This window comes from Artemia sp. Qi Xiang Cuo, chromosome 17 (genome assembly GCF_049724085.1).
Source record: "Artemia sp. Qi Xiang Cuo chromosome 17, ASM4972408v1, whole genome shotgun sequence".
Lineage (NCBI taxonomy): Eukaryota > Metazoa > Arthropoda > Branchiopoda > Anostraca > Artemiidae > Artemia > Artemia sp. Qi Xiang Cuo.
This window is the reverse complement of record NC_142810.1, coordinates 12,965,574-12,979,583: the sequence shown is the minus strand read 5'-3', so window position 1 is coordinate 12,979,583 and position 14,010 is coordinate 12,965,574. Positions and strand designations below refer to the sequence as shown.

At 35.5% G+C, this 14,010-nt stretch overlaps 1 protein-coding gene across 2 annotated transcripts in view; it reads right to left on the bottom strand.

The window, feature by feature from the left end:
* Positions 1 to 14,010, bottom strand: part of LOC148941904 (BTB/POZ domain-containing protein 6-like) — a 79,124-nt gene that overhangs the window by 42,862 nt on the left and 22,252 nt on the right. For both annotated transcript variants that reach the window (XM_089103016.1, XM_089103017.1), the window contains exon 2: positions 4,311 to 4,393. In XM_089103016.1, the coding sequence (XP_088959142.1) occupies positions 4,311 to 4,393 (83 nt within the window). The remainder of the gene's footprint in view (positions 1 to 4,310; positions 4,394 to 14,010) is intronic.

Below are 14,010 nucleotides of genomic sequence, written 5' to 3'. Positions count from 1 at the left end.
TGAAAAAGCTGGAACAGTTTATTTCTTTCATGCTGAAACGATATCTTATAACAATTCTGATATATTAAATTTCCCAAAATAACATGATATTTTAAGTATAATTCACCAAACAATATTTTAAAATATAATTGTTGAATAACTTATGATTTATGAAATGTTGCTCATAATACAGTTTTTCGAAATTTATATCAAAGATAGCTTAAATGGATATGAAACAAATATTCTACAAGCAGAGTCTATTTATAGTAGTTTGATTATAAAACTATAAAAAAAAGTGACTGATAGCTTTATAGTAACAACTTGGTTCGATGAATTTATACTGCACCCATACGTACCTTCATGAAATGTATATTTTAAAATATTTTGAGCAGTTAAAATCTTCACTTTTAATTCACACTTGGAAAGAAAATTATCATTAAAGTCCAAGACACTTTGGAGGCTTGATAGTAAGATTCTGCTGCTAGACAACGGTCAACTTTGTCGATAGCTGGCAACTTTTCCTAGTTCGTGTACCTTTTAATCGTCCCTGGAATATATTTTAGGTCAAAACAAATAATTGGTCTGCATTTGCTTTGTTTTGGAGGCATTGAGGAAAAAAGGTTGTCTCCATGAGACGACTCCACAATTATAAATAAGAATACACGATAATGACGTAATTTCACAATTATTTTAGGGAAGATTAGCTGCAGTAATATGCTTCGGAAAAGTCAGGAATAGAGACATAGCACTAATTATGCTTTATTTTGTCCCCTCCCCCCCCAAAAAAAACAGCAACCTTTTCTCGAAATATAATGTATATTATAGTTTTTCCAATGTATTTAATGATTAGAACCATTTGATTTTGGCTAATTAGGGTGACTTTTATTTTAGGTATGATTTTGCTGTTTGAAAACGTAACAGAACAACTGTAAAAATCATAAGATTTTCCAAGGGAGGATCCTATGGAGCCCCTTTGAGCACCTACCCAAAGCTTCTGACCTTTCTCCCATTTAAACCCCCTCCTACCGGAGTAGCTACTAAGCAATCATCCTTTAAAACTGCCGTTATGCCCCTTGGTGAGCTAGACTGGGGTTGACATGCCTTAAGACAACCTTCAAATTATTTTACCCTGATAAGTTAGTGAGTTTTAAAAGAAGAATCAACATATACATTTTCCAACTATTTCCCTAAACATACCAAAAAAGTATTTTCAATGAAAAATACCCTCCAAAAAGGTATTTTCCAAATCTAGTACAGGAAGGGGCAAAAAAACCCTAGGAGACAAGTTTTCCTGTACCTCCAGATCCATTTAGGGTATCCAAGAAAATCTGCCAGTCAATTCTCTGGTGTGCTGCAGCCCAAAGACCTTCCGACTCGAATTGCATAGATGCTCGAAGATTTCAGAGGTTGGTGGTATAGCTGGGTTTGAGGGAATTTTCTGTCCTGCATCTTCGTCTGGATCTCACAAGCTGCCACTGGAGGATATCCTTAGAGAGCCAGTTTTCATAAATTTGGATGACATATCCTAGGTACTTTTATTTATGGTATGTTATCATCTTTGTGATTAATGGTTACATTGTGAGGTCTCCCATAGTCTCGTTTGCGACTCCTTGTGTCAAGTGGAAAGACGTGCCACAAGGAAATTTTCTTTAACTTCAGTAATCTTTTCTCTAACTGTTGGCGAAGATGCTAGTTTTCTGAGCCGTAACAATGGATCGAGAGCATATTGCTATCGAATATTTTTGGCTCAATTCGTAGGGAACATTTTAACCATCTCCTCACTAAAACGACTAAAATAGTAGGAACAACGGTATTTGTATGATATACACCCTACATAATGTTCTTCTAATATGTTTATCTGATACTCAATCCTAATGAAATATACCAAAGTAAGGTAAAAATATGATAGTTTAGAAACTAACTTTGGGCTACATATTTGCACATTAGGGGGGGGGGGTAAAGTATAGCAGGTCTGCATGTCTGAGGTTTTAGGTACAATCATTCTGCATATTATGTAGTAAGAATTGTTTTCTAACTCCGCACTGTCCAAATACTTTACCCCCCTAATGTGCAAATATATAGCCCAAATTATATATTTTCCATCTATTCTGTCACTTCTCTTTGTCTTGTCTCACGCTAAGCTGAAAGAAACTAACGAAAAAAAAACCGGTTCTATAATGCGTCAATGAATGAACAATTTTAACTGTAGGGCGTTTATCATACAAGCGCCGGAACAACCCCTTTAAGCACCAAGGATACCAAGGTGAGAACATGTTTTCCCCTTGACACCATCTTGGGTCTATTCATACCGTAAACCGGAATTTTCTAGGGTTTTTTATTTGGGTGTTATACAATTATTAAGTTTTTCGTTTCGTCAATTCTCTTCTTTGTTGCTGTTTTGAATAGTCTGCTGTTTTGAAATGTGTGTGTGTCTGTGTGTGTCTGTGTGTGTGTGTGTGTGTGTGTGTGTGTGTGTGTGTGTGTGTGTGTGTGTGTGTGTGTTTCTGTCTTGGTGTTTATCTCTTTGTGTGTGTGTGTCTGTATGTGTTTGTGTGTCTGTGTCTTTCTGTGACTTTGTGTGTGTGTCTGTGTGTGTCTGTGTGTGTGTCTGTGTGTGTGTGTTACTGTGAATGTCCGACATTGGTGAATGTCGCCATTCACGTGAGAATGTCTGAAATAATTTGGGTGTTATACAATTATTAAGTTTTTCGTTTCGTCAATTCTCTTCTTTGTTGCTGTTTTGAATAGTAAGAGGAAACAAGGTGAATCTTTTCTTGTTTACAGATAAACCCAACCAAACGGTTGTAACAACCAATTCATCTACATGTGATCGTTGAGCAAATTAGGCAATAAAGATGGTGTTGTTTGAGTAAAAAGAAAATAAGGTATTTAATGATATGTCAATAGCCAACTGAAAATATATATGTTACTGTGAATGTGCAAAATTTGGTTAATTTCGGATATTCACCAGTGAATGTCCAAAATTCCCTTTTCTCTGCTTGGATTCAATTAGCTTTGCGAATCAGCTTTTTCAGTTTTATGCAAGCATTGATGGCAAAAGCTAAATTTAGGTTAAATTAGGTTACAAATATCAGAAATGAGTTAAAAACCAAATATAACCTAACCTTACATAAAAATGAAAAAGTTGACTGGCAAAGCTGACTAAATCCAAGGAGAAAAAAAGGTATTTCAGACATTCTCACGTGAATGGCGACATTCACCAATGTCGGATATTCACAGTAACACACACACACACACACACATACATATAGACATATAAATACATACATACACACACACACACCCACACACACAAATACTCATACACACACATACAAATAAACACAAACACAAACAACCACACACACACTCAAACACACAAACACACACACACACACACACACACACACACACACACACACACACACACACAGAGACACAGACACAAACACACACACAAACACACACACACACACAAAAACACACACACACACACACACACACACACACACACACCACACACACACACACACACACACACACACACACACACACACACACACACACACACACACACACACACACACACACACACACACACACACACACACACACACACACACACACACACACACACACACACACACACACACACACACACACACACACACACACACACACACACACACACACACACACACACACACACACACACACACACACACACACACACACACACACACACACACACACACACACACACACACACACACACACACACACACACACACACACACACACACACACACACACACACACACACACACACACACACACACACACACACACACACACACACACACACACACACACACACACACACACACACACACACACACACACACACACACACACACACACACACACACACACACACACACACACACACACACACACACACACACACACACACACACACACACACACACACACACACACACACACACACACACACACACACACACACACACACACACACACACACACACACACACACACACACACACACATACACACACACACACACACACACACACACACACACACACACACAATAAAGAATGAGATTCAATTTTCAGTGTTTGGTACTTAAAATCAAAATAATAATAATTAATAATAATAATAATAAATCAAAATAATAATAATTATCATTGTTTAAGCCGAATAATTTAATGGAAAGCAGAAAAGCCGATGCAATTGCATATTTAAAAAAAATTGTTAGGTTTTAAACCTGTATTATCATCAGCTAAATAATTAAAAAGTAAACTAACCTGTTGTGAACTTTTCCGTGTCTTTTAATATACTGTATACTTGGTTTTTCGTCGGCAAGACAATGCTGTTGACGGGTAGCGACCTAGAAATAGATTGACTTTTAAATTTTGGCTTGTTTTCATATCTAAATTAATTAATTTCTTTGGTATTTTCGTCATTCTGAGCGTTTACGCTCTCTGTGAAAGTTTTTAAAGATCGACGTTCATATAATGTGGAATAAATTGTTAATATAAGGGAGGAGCAACAATTCAAAAAAAAATTACGAACATTGTCATCTCTGCAATGTGTTGGTTAGATATAAGGGTTATCAAGCCAAAAGATTCTGTATTATGTAAATACTGGTGTATAATACATGGATTTTTGACCAGTTTTGCGGACCAACATTGATCTTAAAACTTTTTAGGATTGACCAACAAACCGAATAATTTGATTACTAGGTTCGTAAGGCTAATTTCTATGCACATTTAAGCCCGGAATAACAAGCTAGGCGTGACATAGCTTGATAACGGGGGTACCAATTGTGGAGGGATCAGGGGACTCTTGCTCCCTCTAGATTTTGAAATTTTTTTTTTTTTATATATAAAAAAATGGACACGAAAAAACGCCTACACTAGACTTTTGAAAAAGTTTATTGCCAACATTAAACTTTTTTCCATCTTTCTTCAGAAAATTTGAGAAAAACCCTCCTCCCCCTTGCATTTCCAAGAACTGTCGCTTTGGCTTGATAATATTTTCAATGGCTTGGCATTTAAAGTTTTATTGTTTATTGTTTGCACGTCTACGGTCTCAGACCACTACGTCGGCCAAGCCCTTTATTGCTGTGTGTTCACGAAAACGATTGGCATAAACAATAATCACCAATTTAAAATTATTTGAGTTGCAATTTTTTATTTATAAAATTAATTATTTCTTTGTATTATATAAGCAGAAAGAACCAAAATATCAGCCTCTTTTACTTATAATGACCACATAAGAAGTAGAATTTGTAGGTTTGACCTATTTTAGGAGGAAGGTTACAACAAATAATTAATTATAATTAATTAAGGCTTCTGCTACGAACCCATTTTGTTTTGGCTCCAACAGAAAGCAGGGTTTCAACTTGTGACCCTGCCGTTTATTTTTGAAAAATAATTTACAGACAGGGTTGCCACATCTAGCACATACGTGCTATTTTATCACTATTTTATTATATTTAGCATTGCAGCACACGCCCAGGGTTGGTAAAATAGCACGAAAATGCTATTTTAGAATTATTTCAGTGCTATTACAGTCAATTTTTTTACTAGAGCACCGAAAATCACTGTATATCACGCTTATTTGGCAATTGTAGCACTTTAGGAACTGACTGTGGTGGCACCCGGTTTACAGGCATGCATTAAAAGAAATTGCCAGTTTATTTTCGTGGTCAGAAAGAAACTAAGATTATAAACCATAGGAACATAACTGAAGCTAACATAACCCTGGACTCATAAATTTCCGGTTTTATTTACCTAGTTGTTGAACTGAGAACATGCCTTCAAAAAAAATGAAAAGGATGGAGCTTAAATGAAAAAATAAGAAGAAGAAAAAAAGCATCTACATATAAAAGCAACAACAATAGTAGAAAGAGTTGTACGTAGCTTCATAAATTACAGCCTCATTCATCTGATAAAAAACGGCGAACACATCAAACAGTTCGTGGTAACGAACTGTAAGTAAGGAGCGACCCGGCTCAATGGTAACCGAACTTCTAAAAAACGGAATTTTGATACCAATAGATACGTCAAAAGAATTAGATTTTAATGCTGATTTCAAATATATAAGTTTTATCAAGTTTAGTCGTACCCATCAAAAGTAACGCGCCTGAGAAAATTTGGCTGATTTTAGAAAAAAAGGGGGGAAAACCCCCTAAAAGTTATAGAACCTTAATGAAAATCACACCATCATATTCAGCATATCAGAGAACCCTACTGTAGAGGTTTCAAGTACCTATCTACAAAAATGTGGAATTTTAAATTTTTTGCCAGAAGAAAGATCACGGATGTGTGTGTTTTTTTGTTTTTTTTTTTGTTTTTTTTTCCAGGGGTGATCGTATCGACCCAGTGGTCCTAAAATATCGTGGGAGAGCTCATTGTAACGGAAATTAAAAGTTCTAGTGCCCTTTTTAAGTGACCAAAAAAAATGGAGGGCAACTAGGCCCCTTCCCACGCTCATTTTTTTAGTCACCCGATCAAAATTTTGAGATGGCCATTTTGTTCAGCATGGTCAAAAATATGATAACTAGGTCTTTTAGGATGACTTAATCCCCCAAAGTCCCCCGGGGAAGGGCTGAAATTTATGAACTTTACCCAATGTTAACATATAGTATTGGTTATTGGGAAGTATACAGACGTTTTCAGGGGGGGATTTTTTCTGGTAGGGGCGGGGGGAATCTTTCCATGAAGGAAGTTTTCATGGGAGAAGGGACTTTGCTATGAAGGGGGCGCCGGATTTCCCAGCATTATTTAAAAATAGATCAGAAATTAAATTTAAAAAAGAAGTTTTTCAACTGAAAGTAATGAGCAACATCAAAACTTAGAACGAACAGAAATTATCACGTATTTTATTGGGTTCACCCCCTAGCCAATACTTCGCTCTTTACGCTAAACATTTTTTAGTACTTTCATAAGAGCTATTTATTCTAATTAACTGCCTTTGTGATTAAGGGGTTATTTTTAAAGAATTGGAACAAAATTCAAACTTAAGCTTAAAGAGCAAGGTATTGACTAGGGGGCGAACCCCCTAATATACATATTACAAATCTAAGAATATAGAAGTTCGTTACGTAAGTTAATTCGTAAGTTACGTATATTTATTACTAATAAAAACGTTCGTAAATAAAATTAAACAAGTTTCGGGAAAGCCATTCAACCAAATAAAACTAAAATTATACGCAAATTTTGTGTTAATTATTCATGTACGGTGGGCCAATATCAAAAACTGCATTAATTCAAAAACGATCAAAAATTAAATAAAAAAACAAGTTTTTTTAACAGAAAATAAGGAACGACGTTGAAACTTAAAACGAACAGAAATTATTCCGTATATGAAAGGGGCTGTCCCCTCCTCAACGCCTCGCTTTTTACGCTAAAGTTTGACTTTCCAACAACTTACTATGTGGACCTAGGATGAAACCTTTTGGGAAATAGAAAGACTTTTAAAACTGTAAATCCAGTTTATCCGTCTATAACTGCATTTTGAAGATTATGAATAAAAATAATATGTATTTATCTGTACGTTGTTCTGAAATTTAATGGCCGAGCCATGTTACTGTCATGGCTCTTGGCGATAAACTAAACACGACTCTAACACCCAGCTTTGATATTTTCCGCCTGTAATTTGTCGGGTTGAATAATTGTTTGTTCTTAAGCCTAGGACTTGTAATTGACCAATCAGAGTCAAGATTTAAGGCATAGTTTTTAAAAATAAAAAAGATCATAGTTTGGAAGCGGAGATATTTCTATTTGTAGTTTGAATCATTGGAAGCGTAATCGCGCTGCCTAAGTAAAGAACGGTGTTGGCACAATGTATTATTTTTTTTTTCCTTTAGACCAGGACACTTCGTATTGAAGGAGTTGTCGTAGAAACTTCGAAAAGGACTCATTCGATTGAAAATTGGAGTGGCTTGTGCCCTTTTTAATAGTCGAAAGTGATTGGAAGGCAACTAACACCCCTTCCACAACCACCATTTCCCCAAACACATCCAATCAAAATTTTGATATCGCCATTTTGTTCAGCGTAGTTGATTTCCAGATAGCAATTACGTTTTTGATGAGGACACTACGACATAGCCCTCAATACAAGGTTTGTAAGTTATGTCATGGGGTCATATAAGGTTTTATAGAGAGCTTTTTTGCAGAAACTTCAAAAAGGACTAGTTGGATTGCAAATTGAAAGCGCCAGTGCCCTTTTTATAGTCGAAAGTGATTGAAGGGTTACTAACCCCCCTCTCACGCCCTTCTTTTCCCCAAACACATCCAATCAAAATTTTGAGATAACCATTTTGTTGAACGAAGTTGGAAGGTCCAGAAATTGTGTCTTTGAGGATGACAACCCCTTATAGCCAAAAGTGATTGGAAGGCACCTAACACCCCTTCCACGCCCACCTTTTATCCAAACAGACCCAATCAAAATTTTGAGAAAGCCATTTTGTTCCAAGTAGTTGAAAGGTCCGGAAATTATATCTTTTAGGATGACACTCCCCCCTACAGCCCTCAGGGTAAGGATTATAAGTTATGCCCTGAGGGCATATGAGGTTTTTATTGAAAGCTTTGTCGTAAAAACTTGAAAAAGGGATCATTCGATTAGAAATTCAAAGGGCTAGTGCCTTTTTTAAAAGTCGAAAGTGATTTGAGGGCAACTAATCCCCCTCTCACGCCCACCTTTTCCCCTAACACATCCAATCAAAATTCTTAGATAGTCATTTTGTTCAACATAGTTAAAAGTTTTAGAAATTAGGTCTTTGAGGATGATAGCCCCCTTAGAGCCCTCGGGGCAAGGGTTGTAAGTTATGCCCTGTGGCACATAAGGTTCTTATAGATAGTCATGTTGTAGAACTTCAAGAAGGGCTCATTCGGTTGGAAATTAGAAAGGCTTGTGCCCTTTTTAATAGCCGAAAGTGATTGGAGGATAACTAACACCCCTCTCACACCCACCATTTCCCCAAACACATCGCAATCAAAATTCTGAGATAGCCATTTTGTTCAATGTAGTTAGAAAGCCCGGAAATTATGTTTTCGAGCATGAAAATCCCCCTAAAGCTCTCAGGGCAAGGGTTGTATGTTATGCCCTGGGGTCATATAAGGGTTTTTTTTATAGAAAGTGTTGTCGTAAAAAAATCAAAAAGGAATCATTCGATTGCAAATTGAAACGGCTAGTGCCCTTTCTAATAGTCGAAAGCGATTGGAGGGTAAGTAATCCCTCTCTCACGCCCACCATTTCTCCAAACACATCCAATCAAAATTTTGAGACAACCATTTTGTTCTACGTAGTTGAAAGGTCCTGAACTTATGTCTTTGAGAATGACAATCCCCTCAGAGCCCTCAGGGCAAGGGTTGTAAGTTATGCCCAGGGGTATATAAGGTTTCTATAGAAAGTTTTGACGCAAAAGCTTCAAAAAAGGCTTGATTGAAAATTGAAAGGGCCTAGTGCCCTTTTTAATAGTCGGAAGTGATTGGAGGGCAACTAACCCATCTCTCACGCCCACCGTTTCCCCAATTCCATACAATCAAAATTTTCAAATAGCAATTTTCTTCAACGTAGTTAAAAATTCTGGAAATTAGGTCTTTGAGGATGACACTCCCCCAGCCCTCAGGGCAAGGGTTGTAAGTTATGCCCTGGGGCATATAAGGTTTTTAATTGAAAGCGTTGTCGTAGAAACTTCAAATGAGCTCATTCGATTGGAAATTGAAAGGGCTAGTGCATTTTATAATAGTTGAAAGTTACTGAAGAGCAACTAACGCCCATCTCACGCCCACCATTTCCCCAAACACATCCAATCAAAATTTTGATATAGTCATTTTGTTTAACGTAGCTGAAAGTTCTGGCAATTAGGTCTTTCAGGATGACAACCCCCTCACAGCCCTCATGGTAAGGGTTGTAATTTATGCCCTGGGGGCAAATAAGGTGTTTATAGAAAGCGGTTTTTTTTCTTTACTGAAAAAAAAAATACAAATGAATGTGCATTGTCAGTTTAATTTACATATACTGACATTTAGTAATCAAAATGTTAATATTATTTGATTTATTAAAGTTATAAAAGTAAAAATATTTATATTTATTACTCAAGTGCAAATTATGTTCTGGCCTTGGGAAGGCATAGAGGTTTTGAGCCCCACACATTTTAATTTCTGCTCGTTTTGAGTTTGACTCAGTTATTTATTGAAATTTCTGTTCGTTTTGGGTTTCATTTATTTATCGATGCTCTTTTTTGGTAGTTTCACGCTTGGTAGATTATTTTATTTAATTTTTGTTCGTTTTTTGTTTAACGGAGTTCTTTACTTTTCTTTGAAAAATTTATTTGGTGGAAAAAGGTTTTTTTTAATTAATCTTACAAAAGATACTATAGATTAATGCGAATAAGTTTCAAATAATGTCAAAGCTATGCCCATTCGCCATTAAAATATATGTAGCCACAATCACTATGGAATAATTCTGACATTACCAATATAGTCATAACAAATGTATGGCTATTCTTATTAAATTATGCATAGCAATGATTAATACTGTTAATACTAATTTAGCCATAATAAATCTACGGTCATTCCCGTTAAATTATACATAGCCACAATTCGTACCGCATATCAAGGGCCATTCATCATTGATTTTTACAAGGTCATGATTGGCACCAATAAATATCAATGTAGCCATAATAAATCTATGGCCATTCCATGTTAAATTATGCATAGCCATGACAAGTACCTATGAGCATTAGTATGACCATAATAAATGTACGGCCACTACCCATTAAAATATGCACAGCCATGATTAATACCGATCAATAGTAATATAGCCACACTCAATCTATGGCCATTCCCCATTAAACTATGGATATCCATGATTAGTACTGACTATTACTGATATAGTTTTAATAAATCTAGGGCCTTTTCGCATTAAGTTATACATAGCCATGATTAACACAAATTCATATCAATATAGTCATAATAAATCTATGGCCATTCCATATTAAATTATGGATAGCCAAGATTAATACCGACCAATACTAACATAGCCATAAGAAATCTTTGGTCATTTAACATTACATTATGCATAGCCATGGTTAACACCAATTCATATTGATATAACCAAAATATAGCTATAGTCGTTCCCCACTAAATTATGTTTAGCCACAATTAATCTGGATAACCAAATGCCGTTAACAAATATATGGCTATTTCCCATTAACTTTTGTACAACTAATGCAGACACATGTAATTAAGTTAGATTAATACAGGTATAATTCATACAGTCATAAAAACATGTATCCGTTCCTATTTAATTATGTATAGCCATGTTTAGCATTGGCGTTTATGGCACAATGAATATAGCCATAATAAATCTAAAGCTATCCCCCATTAAAATACAAGGAATACCCCCAGCAAACAGAGGTAGAAAATAAAAAAAAGGATGTAAATATAAATGATTATAAGTAAAGAGGTCCATTCAAGTTTCAAGGACAGTCGACACATTTTTGACACTTTTACCTTTCCACCTCCTCTATCTAATATTCTTGCTTGGTCCATGCTTCTAGGACTGCAATCCATACACGGGGAAGCCCCTTACCCGAAAATCTTTCATCTAAATTCTTCAGCGGTATGGTTTCTTATTTCAACACATTTTAATGGTTGACAAAGCTAAAAACGTTGTTTTGAAATGTGAATCCACCTAGGACTATTAAATCAAGAAGGGGTGCTAAACTTAGAATTTTGTGTTCTGAGAAATTTATAATTAGGTAAGATGACCACTTCTGGGATTCTTGGAAAAGATTGTACGCATTTCCTCTTGGAAAGTGATATAGAGGTCTTGTCTAGGTCTAGAAAAATGTGCTTGGTGAATCAAATCAGTTGCCTGGTGTAGAACGGCCTAACCTTCGAGTTAATGCTACTAAAATAACCTACCATAGAAAAAATAAATGAAAAATACATATACATAAAGAGAATAAGAGGAGTTCTAAGCAAATACAGATTGCTTAAAATGGTCACCGGGAAAATCTATAAATTTGAAACATAAAGATGCACTTTTTTAGATGCTTTCACAACAAAATGGTTGGCCTATTCCTTCAGGAGAATGTGAGGGGCATATTTATTTTTGCAATTTTTGCTAATAAAAATACAAAAAAAATAATTTTTTCAAATATAGAAGAGATAAATGCCCCCCCCCCAATTGGTACCCCTGCTCAGAATGTATGATGTTTATGACTAGGGTCGTATCCAGTATTTTTTTCGGGGGGGGGTACAAAAATAACGCTTTAATAAACTCATTAAAAAAAAATTATATTTATTTTGGTTATGTTTTTACGAGTTGGAAAAACATTTCAGGGTGGGGTTCAAACCCCCTAACCCCCCTCCTGGATGTAGCCTTGTTATTGACATCTCCAAATGGAATTTTATTAAGTACGAGTATATGACATTTTAACACTTCTGAGGTAATCGTCAAATCTTTTTATTAAGTAATTATCAAAGGCAGGATCAGCAGTGCAATGTAGATTAGGAATATCAAAGTGTGATTGAATATACATTGCCTGCTTGTTATCCCTTTGAAAACAGCTAAGCGAACGGTTTTTGGTAATTGTCTCAGAAGTGTGAAAAAAATGTCAGGTATGAACTTTATGCTTGAGACTGATGAAATATCAAATAGCTGCTATTTGACTTTTTTGAAAAGTGACAATTTGTAATAATAAATTGAGCTGCAAGAATTTGCTACAGTAAATTTCATTTGGATGTGGTATTCCAAAGGCGGTATGTTACACAACATAAATTTTAGAGGATGGTGCAAAACCTTTATGTTTTCCATCTATTGCATAAATATTCGGTAGTTTGATAATATATTCTATAACTTGAAAATATGTGGCGAATCATAAGGTGTTATGATACATAGCATAAATCTTAGAGGAGAGGGAAAAATTTTAAAACGCGTGTCAGTTATTTTGACCGACCAGTTCTTACATGGATTCTTTTTACCACTTAATATACGCGCACACCACAGCAAACTCGGGTGTCAAAAGTTACGTTTCTCAACTGTTAATGTGAGCGAGAAAAATAAGGATGTATCGCATTTTGGAAGAAACGAGAACTTCTAAATATCTTGAAAACCAAACAATATAGCAAAAAACGGAAGAGAATGAAAGTAAAAAAAAAAAGAATTAAAAAACAGGTAACGTACATAGTATCAAATGTTAGTAATTGATCCCCTATTTGGGGTTCAGAAGTCCTGGTCCAGAGACTTAGGCAAACAGTGGGTCGCAGAATTCACCCCTTAGTCTATTTATTGTTTTTCCGATAAAATTTGCAAAATCACCCCAACATTATCAAATAATTGTCAAAATACAGCCTGAATTATCTATAGAAATTTTGAAAGAATTATTTTATTTGGCATTTAATTTTTTCAAATGCCCCTCCCCCGTCTAAATTTTGAAAAATACATTGTTTTGGTACCTTTATAAAAAAAGAGGAAATTTTTGACCCCCTTCCGCTAAATTTTGTGAATTGACATCCCTGGAATAGCACGTTTTCTGGTATTGCCAACTGTTCCCGCGCCTATTTGGATAAAAATTGAATTTAGAAAGTATAACTCACCAAAATTAGTCCATTCATTCTCTCAGATTTCCCCCCAAAAAATTGTTAAAATCACCCCAACATTATCACATAGCTTTCCAAATACAGTCTGATTTCTGAATCTTAGAATCTTGTGTCTATTTAGAAAATGGAATAAAAAATTAGATACGGGCTCCCACCGAGACTGATGTCGTAGAGGTCAATATGCTAAAGCTAAAAAGAAACTTCTTAGACAGTACTGAATCCTTGTTTCTGGTAGTTACGTTGTAATTGGTAACAGGCACATGCGTAGGACTTTTTTTTTGTTGGGGGTGGAGGGACTATAATGAAAACTTGATAATTTGAATAAGAAGCACCTTGGTGTTATATTTTTTTTTTATATATATATATATATATATATATATATATA